A 16,032-nucleotide genomic window follows, 5' to 3' on the forward strand; every position below is an offset into this window, starting at 1 on the left:
AAATAAAAGCTAAGTGTGTAAGAAATTTGAAAATTTTAATTTTCTGTGCAGAGATTTTATTGCAATCCAATATTTTTCATAATTATAAGCTTATTACCAGAGAAATGCACCCCAATATTGATTGCCCCGTTTCTGCAGTTTATAGAAATACCCCATATGTGGCCCTATTGCGCTATTTGACGCAACCACAAGCCTCAGATATAAAGGAGCGCCTAGTGAATTTCAATGGCTCCGTTATTTTTGGTCATTTTTGACTGTACCACTTCAGGTTGGCAGAGGCTCTGGGGTGCCAAAACCTAAAAAACACCCCTAAAGGGACACCATTTAGAAAACTACACCCCTCAAGGAATGTAACAAGGGGTGCAGTGAGCATCTGGACCCCACAGGTGCTTCACAGATTTTCCGAACAATATGGCTTGAAAAAAGACTAAAGTATTTTTTACACTAAAATGTTCTAGCCTTCAATTTTTCATTTTCACAAAGGGATAAAAGGAAAAAAACACAAAACATGTAGCGCAGTTTCTCCCGAGTACAGAAATACCCCACATGTGGACATAAAGTGCCAAGCGGGCGCAGGACGAGCCTCCAAAGGGAAGGAGCGCCAATTGGCTTTTGGAAGCTGGATTTGGATGGAATGGATTTCAAGGGCCACGTCACATTTACAGAGCGGGTTTACAGTGTTTTGGCAGCACGAGGGCTCTGTAAATGCGACATGGCATTCATCATCCATTCTAGCCAAATCCAACCTCTAAAATTCAAATGGCGCTCCTTCCCTTCAGAGGCTTGCCCTGCGCCCACATGGCGCTTTATGTCCACATGTGGGGTATTTAGGGACTCGGGGGGAAATTGCTCTACACATTTTGTGTTTTTTTTTCTCTTTTAACCCCTTGTGAAAATGATAAATTCAAGGCTAGACCAATATTATAGTGTAAAAAATGTAATATTTCATTTTCATGCCACATTGTTCCACATTTGTGCCCGTCACCAGTGGGGTCCATATGCTCACTACACCCCTTGTTACATTCCTTGAGGGGTGTAGTTTCCATAATGGGGTCACTTGTGGGGGGGTTTAACTGTCTTGGCAACACAGGGGCCTTTTGAATGCAACATGGCCCCTCGAAATCCATTCCATCCAAATCCAGCCTTCAAAAACCAAATGGCGCACCTTCCCTTTGGAGGCTTACCCTGCACCCGCATGGCGCTTTATGTCCACATGTGGGGTATTTCCGTACTCAGGGGAAATTGCTCTACACATTGTGTTTTTTTTTTTTTTTTTTTTATCTTTTAGCCCCTTGTGAACATGAAAAAAATCAAGACAAGATCAATGATTTAGAGTAAAAATTTAAAAAAAATTACACTAAATGTTGGTCTAGCCTTGGTTTTTTTCCATTTCCACAAGGGGTTAAAAAAGAAAATAAAAGCAAAACGTGTAGGGTAAATACCCCTACACGAAAATACCCCACATGTGGGCATAATGTGCCATATGGGCACAGGGCAAGTCACCAAAGGGACAGAGCGCCTTTTAGAGGCTGGAATGGAGGATGGAGGCCATGTCGCAATTACAAAGCTCCTGTGCTGCCAGGACAGTAGAAACCCCCCACAAGTGACCCCATTCTAGAAACTACACCCCATAAGGAATCTAACAAGGGGTGCAGTGAGCATATGGACCCCACTAGTGATGGGCACATGTGTAGAACATGTGCCGTGAAAATAAAAAATACAATTTTTTTCATTTTCACGTCCCAAATGTGGCCTTCACTTGGGGGCCATATACCCGCTGCCCCACTTGTTAGATTCCTTATGGGGTGTAGTTTCCAGAATGGGGTCACTTGTGGGGGGTTTCTACTGTCCTGGCCGCAGAGAGGCTTTGTAATTGCATCATGGCATCCTCTAATGGGAATGGCGGCCATACCTATTTAGCTGGGGAAAAGGGACAATTCTAATTTATTTGGGGGTATTAGGCCAACTATTGGTTTATAAGGTTGGAAATGACAGGTGTCCATCAAATTCTATCTGTGTTGATCCAGAGGAAGGCAAAAAACCCTCGTGAGGCAGACGACAGTAGCCTCATCACAGGGAAAAAATTCCTTCCCGACTCCATAATGGCGATCAGAATAATCCCTGGACCAATGTGACCCCTGAAATAGGAATAAGGGACAGAATTTAGATAATGTAGAACCCCAGTGACGTGTGGTGCACCTTGGAGCGATCCAGTATGCAGAGGCCGGGGTGATCAGGACAGGTGTCACACGGGAAAATGGTGTCCTTCCTGATCCCCCTGTTATGCCACACTCTGCACTTCTTCTGGGGTCTCCCTTTCTCCAGTGTGGGGGACGTCACCTGGAAAATGTTCTCCTGGTGCGATACGGGTCCCACATATCCAGAAGCGCTGGGTCCACTCCATGGCTGCTAAATATTAGGGCTCTATTACTGCTTCTGATAAGTTCGGATTGTGCCGCAAGCTACAGTAGCTCGGGCAGCGAGGGACCGGAAGAGGGGGTGCTGGTATAAAAGTTATCCCCATACAGGTGGTAACCTTTATCCAGCAGTGGGAAGATCAGTTCCCGGACGATCTTCCCACTGACTCCGAGGATGGGGGGGGGGGGGGGGGGGGGGAGGGGGCATCTGGGGGCATGATTCGGGTGTCCCTTTCTACATACACTCTAAGGGTACATGCACACTGCGGAATCGCGAAGGATAACACTTTGTGCATTCCGCAGCTGGCACCCACCGGCGGACTGATGCAGGCGCGCGTCTCCGTCCGTGTCGTAGACTCCATTCTATGCACGGGCGGATTCCACTCTCCGTACAACGTGTTGATAGAATGACGGATGATGGAATCCGCCCAAGCATAACATGGAGTCTATGACACGGGTGGAGACGCGCGCCTGCATCAGTCCGCCGGCGGGTGCCAGCTGCGGAATGCACGAAGGGTTATCCTTCGCCATTCCGCAGTGTGCACGTACCCTAAATCTGTAAGAGTACCCTGAGGTACTCTCACAGAGTGTGTAGAATTTCACGCCATACAGTCATCTCTTATTGGGACGGTACTGGCGGAAAAGACGTGTCTGGGGGGCAGCGTACGCTACGCTACCCCCAGACACGTCACTGGATGATGAGGACGATGAGGATGAATGGAGGAAAGAAGGATCCCCCCCATTCATCCTCACTGACTGTTTCAGTGTCGGAGGCAATAATAACATATGCGTCCGATACCGAAAACACGCCGGGGGCCACTTTTATATAGGGATTGGTATATGGGGTATGTAGTGGTGTAGTGTAAAACTTTATTCAATGTAGTGTAGTGTGGTGTAATGTAGTGTTTTTTTACGTGTTTTTTACAGTAAGTATAAAAAAAAAAACCTACGCCAAAAATGGTGTTGCTGATAAATGCCGCACTTATGTTCGGCACTTATCAGCAGACCGTGGCAGTAGGATATAAAAAAAAAAAACACCCTACGCCAAAAAGGAGGAGTTGCTGATTAGCAGCGCACTTTCGCGCTTTTTTTTTGGGAGAAAAAATTTTTTTTTTACTACATTCTGAACATCCCTGTAGTGGCTGATACGTGTATTACACTTATCAGCCGCTAGGGGGCAGCAGAGCGCAAGATCCGAAAAAAGACGACGCTAGAGCCGGGAAAATACGAAAAAAGACGACGCTGGAGCCGAAAAAAGCCGATCGGGACGTCACGGAAGAAGCCGAAGACCCGACAAGATGAAGAGGACGCCGATCAGGACCCCGGGACAGGTGAGTAATGTACAAATACCTGCTCTGGACCCCTCAGCTACCTAGCTGAGGGGTCCGGAGCAGGTATTTATTACTTGTGGGGACTTTGATCGCCGTGAACGGCCGGCCGGCCGTTCACGGCGATCGGGACGGTGGTACCGTGACCACCATTACTTTTTACAGTAATGGCGGTCGGTGCCGTCCTCGGACAGCACCGACCGCCATTTTTTTTCCGGGTCATCGGGCCACCGATGGCCCGGAAAGGTTCCGATCGCCGCTATGGGCTTATCAGCCAATAGCGGCGATCGTCGGCATGGGGGGGGGGGGGGTTAACAACCCTCCATGCCGACAGGGAGAGATGGCCTGCTATGTATTATAGCAGGCTATCTCCCCCGATCGGGACCCGGCCGGCCGCGGCGCCCTCTTAAAGGACCCGCGTACCGGTACGTCATGGGTCCTTAAGTGACAGTGATCCATGACGTACCGGTACGACATGGGTCCTTAAGAGGTTAAGACTAGAGATGAGCAAATCGGCCTAAGTTCGGGTTCGTATGAACCTGAACTCTCGGCTTGTGATTCCCTCAGTCTGCCCGCTCCGTGGAGCCATTCGATACAGCCTGAGGACCGCTTGGAAAACAGGGATCCAGCCATAGCCATAGGCTGTGTCCCATTTTTCCAGGCGGTCCTCAGGCTGTATCCACCCTCTCCACGGAGCGGGCAGACAGCGGGAATCAGAAGCCGAGAGTTGAGGATCATACGAACCCAAACCTCGGCCGGTTCGCTCATCTCTATTTAGGACAGACTACATTTAATCTAGTACCATCATACTATCACTCTCATAGCTGCCAGGTCCTCAGAGAGGAATGCAGATGACAGGTCTTTTTCCATCACTAATAATGGTCATTTTAGAAAATGGAGGGGTAAGCCGGCTCATACTCATCCGGTCGGGTGCCTGTCATTACAACCAACTGCCCACAGTCAATAACTTTCTTTATAAAAGGAATTTTTAGGACAGCTGCACTGAACACAAAGCATGGCTGGAATTGTTCACATTACTCTAAGGCTTAGTGCACAGCAGAATATAGCCCACAATACAGTATAGTCACTGTGTACGGCTGCTGGATATCGTATCTCTACAAACCACAATTCACCATATTTATCAGCGGAGACAATGCAGGCAGCGCAGTACTCGATAGAGCTCAATAGTCTGACTTGTATAAATCAATGGCACCTTCTCTATCTGGTCCACTTGCAGAAGCTGACTGGGATCGCTGAGGTTGGGTCGGAACGCTTCCGGTTCCAGATCCGTCTTGATGCTTGTGGTTTGCCTGGAGTTTACGTCTTCTCTTGTCGTAATCTTTACAGGAGAGATGAAGAAACCAGTTAATAAAACCTACACAAAGAAGGCTCACATGGGGGGAGTCAGCCTATGCATTTCAGAGGGATTGCCGTGATGTCTTGTCTACACTGAGGATGGTTCAACTCTCCATAATGTTATATGTAGCCCTGTTTGTAGAACGATAATGGAGATAGGCTAAAAGGGATCCAGAAAGAACTAGAGGGGGAACTGCAGGCACCACATCCACCATTTGTCTCCATGGATCAATGGAGATCTATGCACATACATGGCCAGACAATCAGTCAGTCCATCAGTCACTCCATCAGTCACTCAATAAGCGATGTCTACAACATGTACTGCTTGAGCTCTGGTCAATAACCTGCACTAATCTCTCGGGGACTATCTACTTCTCTTCTGTGCACCTTCCCAAAGGGAGAAAGATATGTGAGTGACAAATAAAAAACATACTGGACAAGTCCTACTAGGAATGAAGCCATTTAGGTGATCAGGTCCCACATGTCTAAGCCCCAGGAGACCAGGAGGATCTGCCAAGGAAAGCTTCACATGTTTTAAATAAATGGCCATTGTGTAAGACGTGGTTATACAGAGTCCTACTGCTATTGGAAAGGGGCGTAGAATAAGACACCATACATACAGGACATTGTCCCGGTGATAAACGTCAAGCTTATCTTAAGGCATGATTCAAGTGGTAAAAGTTTGGAGTGATGTCCTGTACAAGTCTACGAAGCTCCCACTGACATGGGCCTGCAGTGTTGCAGGCTGACTGTCTTCTAAATTTTCTATTATTTGGGTAAATCCTGTAATATGGCTGAAAACATGGCAGCTTTCAAAAAAAGAAAAAAAAAACAAAAAAAAAAACAAACACACTTATGGTTTGTGCCTAATATTTGCAACCAAGCGCTAATGAGGTGAATAGGGGTGCACTGCAATACCACACACAACCTGTGGGGGTGTGATGCAGTTTCAGGAAGAAAGCCGTCCATGTTTTCTAAACTTCTTTCATACTACAGACAACATTATGATGTGGGCCAGCACATATGCAATATCCTCTGAAATACAGTATACTGGAATGTACAGAACACTCTCACTCCACATGCGGAAGGGACTAGGGAGGAGAAACCAATCTGGCTCATTGGGTGATGGGAAGGAGCCATGTTTAGAATGGAATAAACCAGAAAACTAAACAAAAATAAATAAAATATATGTATAAAAGAAAGTACACACACACACACACTCTACATAGACATGAAGACTCATGAAAACTAAAAAAAAAACTATGTAAGCAATCTACAGGCTTATACATCCTTACCAATGTACATCAAATGTAGGGGTCAGCAAAAAACACATGTGACAAATAAACAGTTTCTTGGAGGTAGCATGGGTATCTGTGTCAGTGGGTACTGGAGACCATAGCGGTGACTGGTATAGGATAAGTAACTGCAGCCCGGCTGTGGGCTTAGGTGGGGTACTACAGCTCTTCTGCTACACATCAGTTTTGGGCTGGCTCAGCTTCCCCTACGTCAGGCAAGCAGGTGGAGCAGTATTAGTTTAGAAGCTGTCTGCTTACGGCCTATGACCCCTCCAAGAGCCACTTGTTGGATAAAATAGGCCAAGACTATATGAATAAGGAACAAGCGTCTGTGATCAATGACAGCTGGAGAGCCACAGGTTTTGAGACTACACCCTAAGGCTAGGTTCACAATTTGTTTTCAGCATCCGTTTAACGGATCCGTTTTTTGCAAAAAACGGATGCATTTGTGTGCATCCGTTTTTGATCCGTTTTTTCATTGACTTCCATTATAAAAAAAAAAAAAAAAAAAACGGATCAAAACAGATGCGTTTTTTTTGACGCACAATAAAAGTACTGTTGATACTACTTTTTTGACCGTTAAAAAAAACAGATCCGTTAAACGGATGCTGAAAACGCAGTGTGAACCTAGCCTAAGGAGGAGATTTATCAATTATGGTGAAAAGTGAAACTGGCTCAGTCGCCCCTAGCAACCAATCAGATTCCACCTTTCATTTTCCAAAGAGTCTGTGAGTAATGAAAGGTGGAATATGATTGGTTGCTAGGGGCGACTGAGCCAGTTTCACTTTACACCATGTTTGATAAATCTCCCCCTAAGATTATATTCTCAATATATATTTGGGGCATAAAACACCACACGGTGTAATTTTAAGGGTGTTCTTTTTTACACTTGTACAATAATGAGCCAAAAAACAACCAAGTGCAAAAAAAGTAGACCCAAAAACGCCTAAAATAAAGGGTTATTGTAACTGAATCAGCCTTTAAAAAAAAACGGTGTGGGAACATGGCCATGGTCTAGCCCCATCTCTTTAGTTTTTCCTGCTGTTGCGCTATTGGTCTACGTCCTTATTACACAGTGTGGTTGGCGACATCCTAGTTTCTGCATTTCTTATAACACTCTGGGTCATAGCTACTGATTTCAATAGGGAAAAAGTATAGAATTAAACAGAAATTAAACAAAAATATATATATTTTTTTTTTTCAACTTTTTTCTTTTTAATTTTACACAGTGTTTCTTTACACGGCTTTTGCAACCTTGGACACTTTTCCCATAAATTATTTATAGCAAACAAAAACCAAGGTGCACCCCATGGACTTAAGCCTGGGTCATACAGGCAGGTGATGAATGATGATGTGTCTTGTCATCCAGAATGACAACCTTCCCAGATCAACCAAGAGCCACATATGATGGAGCAAAGAGCCATTTGGGATCTTGGCCTTTTAGTGAATTTACAAGAGGTAAGAAAGAAAAGGACTTCATGAGAACTGCCTCTGTATATATGGGCCACAAAGACTTTTTTCCCCAATATCACATTGGGTCTATTAGATCTAGTATAATTCATTTTCACTCATTCATTTAAAATCGGGGAAGGAGTACCTGGCTGTCGCACAACAACAGTTCCCATCATGCATGGACAACAGCCAAGGCCAGGCATGATGGAAATTGTAGTCTTGCAATAGCTAGAGAGCCCAATGTACCCCATCCTCGATTTAAAGGTAAACAAACCTTAAAAGTTGAAGTGAAGCTTGTGACATAATATAGAGCAGAAAGAGCTGAGCAGATTAATATATAAATATATAAATATTTATTGAAAAAAACATTCAGATTAACTTAAATTTTATTAAAGTTAAGGCTTTGCTCATTCTGGGCCTAGGAGTCAAGTGGGCAGGGCTACTCTGTGGTTGACATCTAACTGTCAACTAATTATAAGTATCAAATATTTTGGCACAAATCTGCTCAGCTCTACCCGTTCTATAGCATGAAGTCAATAGATCAGTCTGCATTTTTATGGGAACTGGTTTCTTTTAAAATAATAAACACTGGAAGTAAAAAAAATAAATAGAAAAAAAAATAAAAAAATAAATCACAAAATTTTTAAAAAAGTCAGTAGGAAAAGTCTAAAAAGTTCCCAAAAGAACACAGATTGTGCCACCTGGAGAAAAAAAGCATGGTACACATGGCCGGTTATCACACTCAACACAACATACAAAGGCAGTGCATTCCAGAGAGGGCAAAACACACAGTGAACAGAGTCAGCGCGGCCGGCCCAACTGTGAAAGCCATTTCTATTGTACGGTAAGAATTGAATGGAATCAAATTCTGAAAGCAATGACCTGCTGCAAGAAAAAGACCACCGATTCACGTTTCTATATAAAATAATCTTCCGTTGGTCGGCTTTATAAATCATTTTTTCCCCCCATGACTTTGACACTTTGATGTACCAGCCATAATCATGAAAATGAAATAGGAAGACAAGGACGTTATGTTTGATACAGGACACACATATATAATAATAGAGGCACGGGGACAAACCGGCACACAATGTGGAAAAAAAAAAACACACACACAGAAAGACACTGCAAAAGCAAACAACTAACAGAAAGAGAGAAAAGATTTAGGCTCCATTTACACCAACGCTAAAACAGTACATGCTGATATAGAGAAGCTAAACTGCATGACATATCATCTGAAGACTAAGTACTAGAATGGGGGCCCTGGACCACCGGTGTCAAACTCCTGGACCTGCAGCTGTTGCAAAACTACAATTCCCATCATGCCTGGAGAGCCAAAGCTAAAACTTTGGCTGTCCAGGCATAATGGGAATTGTAGTTTTGCAACAGCTAGAGGGCCGTGATTTTGAGAACTGTGGTGCAGACCCTCCAAATCGGTGCACATGAGTCTCTATGGCATATGCAGATGTCCTCAATAACTCTTGCAGCCATATGGAGCAGAAATACATACGCTCTTATCACTGTTCGAATAGGAACTCTTCCTGCAGATCTGCTTATGGGGGAACTAGGATCCCCTGTCCTTGCAGGGGGCTAGAGTCCCTTGTTCTTGTAAGGGACAGGAGCCCAGCAATCTAACATTTACCACCTATTTAGTGAAGAGGTGATAAATATTATTGGCTGGATTACCCCTTTAAGAATAGTATCACCAATTAGAGGATCCTTGACACACCCTAAATTTTTACCTATTTTTCTATAGGACAGAGTAGCAAAGTAAGTTACCCTAAGGAAAACTGAACCCCATATAAAAAAAAAAAAAAAAAGACCATTTTGTAACACCATTCCACCATCAGAGCTTGTTCTACATTAGCGTTTGTGTGAACGGAGCTATAAAGCTGCTAAGAATCTCGCTATTCTACTCTGCAGCATGAGGACCATGCGAAGAAATCAGCCAGAGCTCCATAGACTAAACAGTAGGAGGGAATTGTGTTCCTACAGCACGCTACGAATATTAAAGAAAATTTTTGTTTTCTGGAAATGGGGAAACTACTGAAGAGGGCACCTTGAGACGTCTGCAGAGAGTACGCAGTTCTTCAGTATTTAGCGCATCGATCCTGCGGTGGTACTCAGCCACTGATACTACCTGAATATGGAGACAGGAAGAAAATAATTCTACTGATAGCACAGGGAAAGGGCACAGAACAAAAAAAAAAGTAAAAAAGTTAGAAAAGGCAAAAGGAGCAAGGCACAAAAAGGAAAATGCAAAACAAAGATGACGTCTGGATGATGGTTAACATTTATGATTCTGTTGAACACATGAGCGTGTGATCGACCATGCAAAGTAACATTGCGTGACGCCGCTCATCGTCTCCACATCAAAAGATATTCATAGACATTCAAAGCAGGGAGTGGACAATGTTCTGCTGCAAGAAAGAGCGTTAAACACAAGGTATTTATCTTACCACGGTGTATAAAAGGGGGCTGTGTACTATAGTTCTCGCTATGCATTCGCGTGAAACGACCGCTACAAAACTTGTTGATATTTTTTTACTTATTTATGTATTTTTATGTGGTTTGTACTATACATTTGTCCTCTTTGTGTCCTGTGTTAGCTTAAACTAGAGATGAGTAAATATACAGTAAGGCCTCATTCACTCATAGTTGTACGCAAAGCATTGCCCTATTTATTAAAGGATAGTGAGAAGTGCTAGGTCTGTACTCGGACCTGCCTGTTGTTTTTGTGGCCAAGTGTTCCCTGTGGAAGTCTTATATAACACTCCGAGGGCTCTCGGGGCCTGTGCATACAGAGCAAGAGAGGCGCCGTGGATGCAGCTTGAAATTCTGTCTGTGCTTTTGCTTTAATGGGATTTCTAGTGCACCTCCACTCAAAGAATAGACATTGCCTCTTTTTCATCTCTATCCTTTAAGTGTTACTCGTTAGGTTACTTCCACATTGTCTTATGTTGTGTTGAGCTTTGTTCCATAGATTATCATGGATAAATAAGTGTCTTATGTCCCGTCTGTGCAGGAGAGAAGTGGTGCACATGGACTCAATTTGTGGCACTGGGAGGAAGTAACGGACCAAAAAAGAGAAGAGGCTATTACAACATAACAGCACCTCACATCTTAGTTAGGTTTTTAGAGGGGTGGCGGCGGATGGTGGGGTTGTAGTGGGGCAACTAATACAGCCTAGAATATCCTAAATTTATTCACCATGGCAGCTCCTGGTAACCTGCATAAAGGGGCTACAGTGCACACTGCAACAAACCCAAGAATAAAGGACTGCTGAACAACATAAGCAGCCTGCCAGATGGTCTAAGGTTCTAGGCCAGTCCTCATCTCTAGAGATGATGGAACAGCGCTGATGTTCAGGTACGTACGAACTTGAACCATCGGTATTTGACTCCTGCAGTCTTCCAGTTCTGTGGGGAAGGTGGAGACAGCCCGAGTCCTGCCGCGGAAAGGCAGCGGGAGACAAATACCAATGGTTTGAGTTCGTACGAACTGAACATCAGCGCTGTTCGATCATAATTACTCATCTCCTGGCACCTAGGTGGCATCTCTACATGATTGTAAACTACGTCTTTACACAAATTACATTCATCACCCATCCAGAGAAAAAGTGATCAATGTCTGATTACTGGGACCACCGAAAATCACTAGATTGGGGGTCCCTTGTTCCCACTGCGATCTTTGACAGGAACAGTGATGGAGCAGGTACAGTGTTCAGCTGCTTCCACCTCCCTGTGTTTAGGTAGGTTGGCTTCCTCCGGGTACTCCAAATCATACAGGTTGTGCCCTAACGGAGACAGAGACCGATTTGAGCCACTAAGTCATGCCCCCTTATAGACCAAGGTGCAAACGTATGTGAAGGTAGTGCAACTCATGCAAACCATTTTTTTTTTTTTGGTGCAAATATATAGTTAAAATTCTGAAACTTGCAATGGTAAATGAATCTAGAGATGAGCTGTGCACACAACTCTATACAGAATCTCACTCCCCCTGCGTGCCGCCCATGAAACACAGTGTCTTAGACCCTAGACGGCCCATTTAGCCTTGCGCAAAATAATTTAAAAACGTGAAATGAAATGGAATAGGCAACATTAAGACATATAGGTGGAAGAGAGACTGCAGTGACATAGGACAGCATGCAGAACCTGCAATAGAAAAGTAATGTGGGTGGGTGAGGTTAGATAATGCATTGGGACATATACAATGTATAGGACAACACAAATATCAACCTGAAATACAATATAATTCTTGGAAACATGAAAGAATGCAATAACAATAGTACACAGCAAAATTCCAATAGCTCAGCATTTGTGGTGTAGCACACACGCAGAGCCGGGAGGACTATTGGAATTTTGCTATACAAGAGTGTTTTTCATCTGGGTTATATGTATGTAGCATATCGTGAATACTGTACACAGCCAGATGTGTCCCATGTCATGTCTGCACTCATACACCCTCCTGGTGAGTTGTCAATAAACTGGAATTAAGACATCTTGCCTTGTTGCCCATAGTGACCAACCACAGAGCAGCTTTAAAAAGTGTAAGGGCTCCACTACACGGGACGATTATAGTGCGAAAAATCGTTTATAGTTCGAATTAAAATGATAATCGTTCTGTGTAATTGCAGGCAACGATCAAAAAATTGTTCGTATGACGTTGATTTAGATCTGAACCTACAATTATCGCTAATCGTTCGCTGTAATTCTCGCTCGCTCAAGATCCGCATTTTTTCTCTAATCGCTCAGTGTAATTGCACATTATTCCTTCTGATCCCAGCAAAACAATGAACAAACGATAATATTAATGATCGCAATAATAACTAACGACCATCGTTCTGTGTCATATGGTGAACGATTTCAGGTTAACGATAAACAATCTCGCTTGCGATCGTTAAGTCATTAATTGTTAAAAATTGCTCCGTGTAATGGTGCGTTTACACAGAGAAAGTTATCTGACAGATTTTTGAAGCCAAAACCAGGAACAGACTACAAACAGAGAACAGCTCATAAAGGAATTTCTCCTCTTTTCAGATCCATTCCCGTCTTTGGCTTTCAAAATCTGTCAGATAAATTTGTCTGTGTAAACGCACCCTAAGAAGACCCTATGAGCGAGATTTACTGGATCTGACTACTGAGGAACGTCATGATATCCAGAACAGGCCCCACACCATTCAATGTTTCAGGTGCTGCCAGAGATAGCCAAGCACAATGTTTGGCAGCTTCCATAGAGAAGGAATGAAGCAGCGGCAAGTCTAAAGTAGCCAGTGTGCTTGGCTACCTCTGACTTGCATGACAGTGAACGGAATGGGGCCCTGTTTGGGCGGAGGAGGTCAGAAGGGACCTAAAGGTTCCAGCTCCCTCATCTGCCCGCTGTTGGCCACCAATGGTGATTGGAAAGTCCCATTGATGTTAATCAGTAACATTTCCACAACAGAAGTAACAAGTTGCCAATATGGAAATCATCAGCATGACCCGAGTTCTGTGTGATTTTTAAAAACAAAAACATAATGCGTGTCTGCTCTTTAAGAGACTCCAAAAATAGACCTGATATGATAAAGCATGGTTCACAATGTATACACAATCATATACAATCACCTAGACCCGTACGGAGGTGTTAGGTGTTCTAAGAATCAATAGTCACAACAGGAAGGAGGCAGCTGCCCGCAGAGCTTCCTACTTACAGTAGATGAACCATTGTTGCAGGCAGCGGTGGTGGGGACGACTTATAAAGGAATTCTAATTAATGGCTGGAGAATTGGGCACGCCGCGAAAGCAACCATCAGCCGTATAAATATAGAATACACTACTGCAGGCTGCTCAGAGGGATCTGTAGAAATGTAAGGTATAGTGCACAGTGCGCCTGCTATAACACTTGCTGTGGTGCCTGAAAGCAATTCAAGTTCCACACTGTAATTGTCAAGGGTTTCAAAAAACAGCATCACTATATATAATTTATATTATTCACACATATATATATATATATTACACACACACATATTATATATATATATATATATATATATATATATATATATATATATATATATATATATAAATATATATATATATATACATACATACATATAGTGACCCCTCAACTTACAATAGCATCAAGTTACAAAATTTTCAACATACAATGCATTCAACACAGATGATGCATGATCCTTCTAAATTATGAAGCTGCTTCTTCCCTGACTTAGTAGGCAAGGCGATTCTTGAAGGGGTTATCCAGCGCTACAAAAACACAGCCACCACTCGTCTCCAGTTTGGGTGCAGGTTTTGTAACTCAGTTCCATTGAAGTGAATGGAGCTTAATGGCAAACAACACATGACCTGGAGACAAGAGTAGAGCTGTGTCTGTTGAAGAAAGTGGCCATGTTCTTGTAACGCTGGATAACCACTTTAAAAGATTTTTTATTTTTTTTGTAAGGTGTGTATCCTCTAACACCAACCCCTTCATCTCCAAGCACTCACCTACCCTATATCCTTCCCATGGCCACAATAATCAATCAAAGACATTAGAATGAATATGTCTGTACGTCTGGCCTCCCCCTATAACAAAACATCTACCCCAAGCAAGGTAGCCAGTACATGCAACTAGGTGGCAATGATATCAAGTATTTGCACACAGCCATATAGCATATATAGTGTAAGTAACATCAGTGGAAAGAGCTATATATCTGTAGTGGTTAACACTGCTCTATCACTATGTGACCAGAAGGAAAATAATGTAATACTATCTCCCTGTTCTATGTCTTATCTCAACATTCCAGTATATACATAGATATACAAGTATATACACGCAGGCGCTAGAGTATCAACAAATACACAAGGTGTAAATATATTATACAGGAGAAAAAGGATTTCGATCTCCAGCTTCTTAAAAAATCTAAATTTTATTGAAACGTCATCATCTAAAATATTCTCAGGTTAAAAATATAAATATATTATAAGTTACTACTTTTAGCACAGCTAACCCATGATAGTAAATCTAGTTGCTGTATAATATAGTATAGCTTGGATAATACAGTAATCTTCCCTATGATAGGCTGATCAGGTGCAACAATATCCTCACCCTCATATGACTGACCCTCCAGCACTATACATGACCACCATTGACTCATGTAGTAAACTGGTATTTAAAGACTATGGATAACTAATAACGTAAAGCATTTGATTTTACATAGTAACCCATTTATCATTAAAACAAAACCAAAACACAACAACATTCCTTCCCAATGCTAAATGGAAATCTAAACTCAAATCAGAATAGAGAAGTCTGGTGAAAATTTTTATTAAAGTATTTTATTGCCCACCAAAAGTTACACAAATCCCCAATATAGACTTGTAACGGGAAATGCTTATAAAGTGCTTTTTTTCCCTGTACTTACTACTTCATCAAGGCTTCACTTCCTGGATAATATGGTGATGTCCCTTTCTGGATAAACATGGTGATGTCACTTCCTGGATAAACATGGTGATGTCACTTCCTGGATAAACATGGTGATGTCACTTCCTGGATAAACATGGTGATGTCACTTCCTGGATAAACATGGTGATGTCACTTCCTGGATAAATATGGTGATGCCACTTCCTGGATAAACATGGTGATGCCACTTCCTGGATAAACATGGTGATGTCACTTCCTGGATAAAATGGTGATGTCATGATGGATGATTGAGAGGATGATGGCAGGGGGATGCTCAGTGTCCCTGCAGTGCCCTGTGTCCTTCAGTGTCCCCCTGCCATCATCCTCTCCATCAGCCAAAGCCCGCACAGCTCTGGGAGTCAGGGCATGACATCACCATGTTATCCAGGAAGTGACATCACCATGTTATCCAGGAAGTGACATCACCATGTTATACAGAAAGTGACATCACCATCTTATCCCGGAAGTGACATCACCATCTTATCCCGGAAGTGACATCACCATGTTATCCAGGAAGTGAAGCCTTGATGCAGTAGTAAGTGCAGGAAAAAAAGGACTTTATAAGCATTTCCCATAATAAGTGTATATTGGGGATTTGTATAACTTTTGGGGGACAATACAATACTTTAATAAAAATATTTGCCGGACTTCACAAGGGGTGATGGAGAGGAGCAAATGAGCGCTTTCAGCGTTCGCTTGCTCCTCGTTCCCCGCTCGCTGCTGGCTCTATTACACGCATCCCCAGTG

General features: G+C 43.0%; 1 protein-coding gene across 9 annotated transcripts in view; it reads right to left on the bottom strand.

Annotated features, from left to right (window-relative positions):
• The window catches only part of OXR1 (oxidation resistance 1), a 334,109-nt gene that overhangs the window by 11,909 nt on the left and 306,168 nt on the right, over positions 1–16,032 (bottom strand). For 6 of the 9 annotated variants that reach the window (XM_069957201.1, XM_069957202.1, XM_069957205.1 and 3 more), the window contains 2 exons: positions 9,908–9,988; positions 4,959–5,084 (listed from right to left, as the gene is read on the bottom strand). In XM_069957201.1, coding sequence (XP_069813302.1) covers positions 4,959–5,084; positions 9,908–9,988 — 207 coding nt within the window. The remainder of the gene's footprint in view (positions 1–4,958; positions 5,085–9,907; positions 9,989–16,032) is intronic. The other 3 variants (XM_069957204.1, XM_069957209.1, XM_069957208.1) reach the window with 1 other exon arrangement.

This window comes from Dendropsophus ebraccatus, chromosome 2, assembly GCF_027789765.1.
Source record: "Dendropsophus ebraccatus isolate aDenEbr1 chromosome 2, aDenEbr1.pat, whole genome shotgun sequence".
Taxonomy (NCBI): Eukaryota; Metazoa; Chordata; class Amphibia; order Anura; family Hylidae; genus Dendropsophus; species Dendropsophus ebraccatus.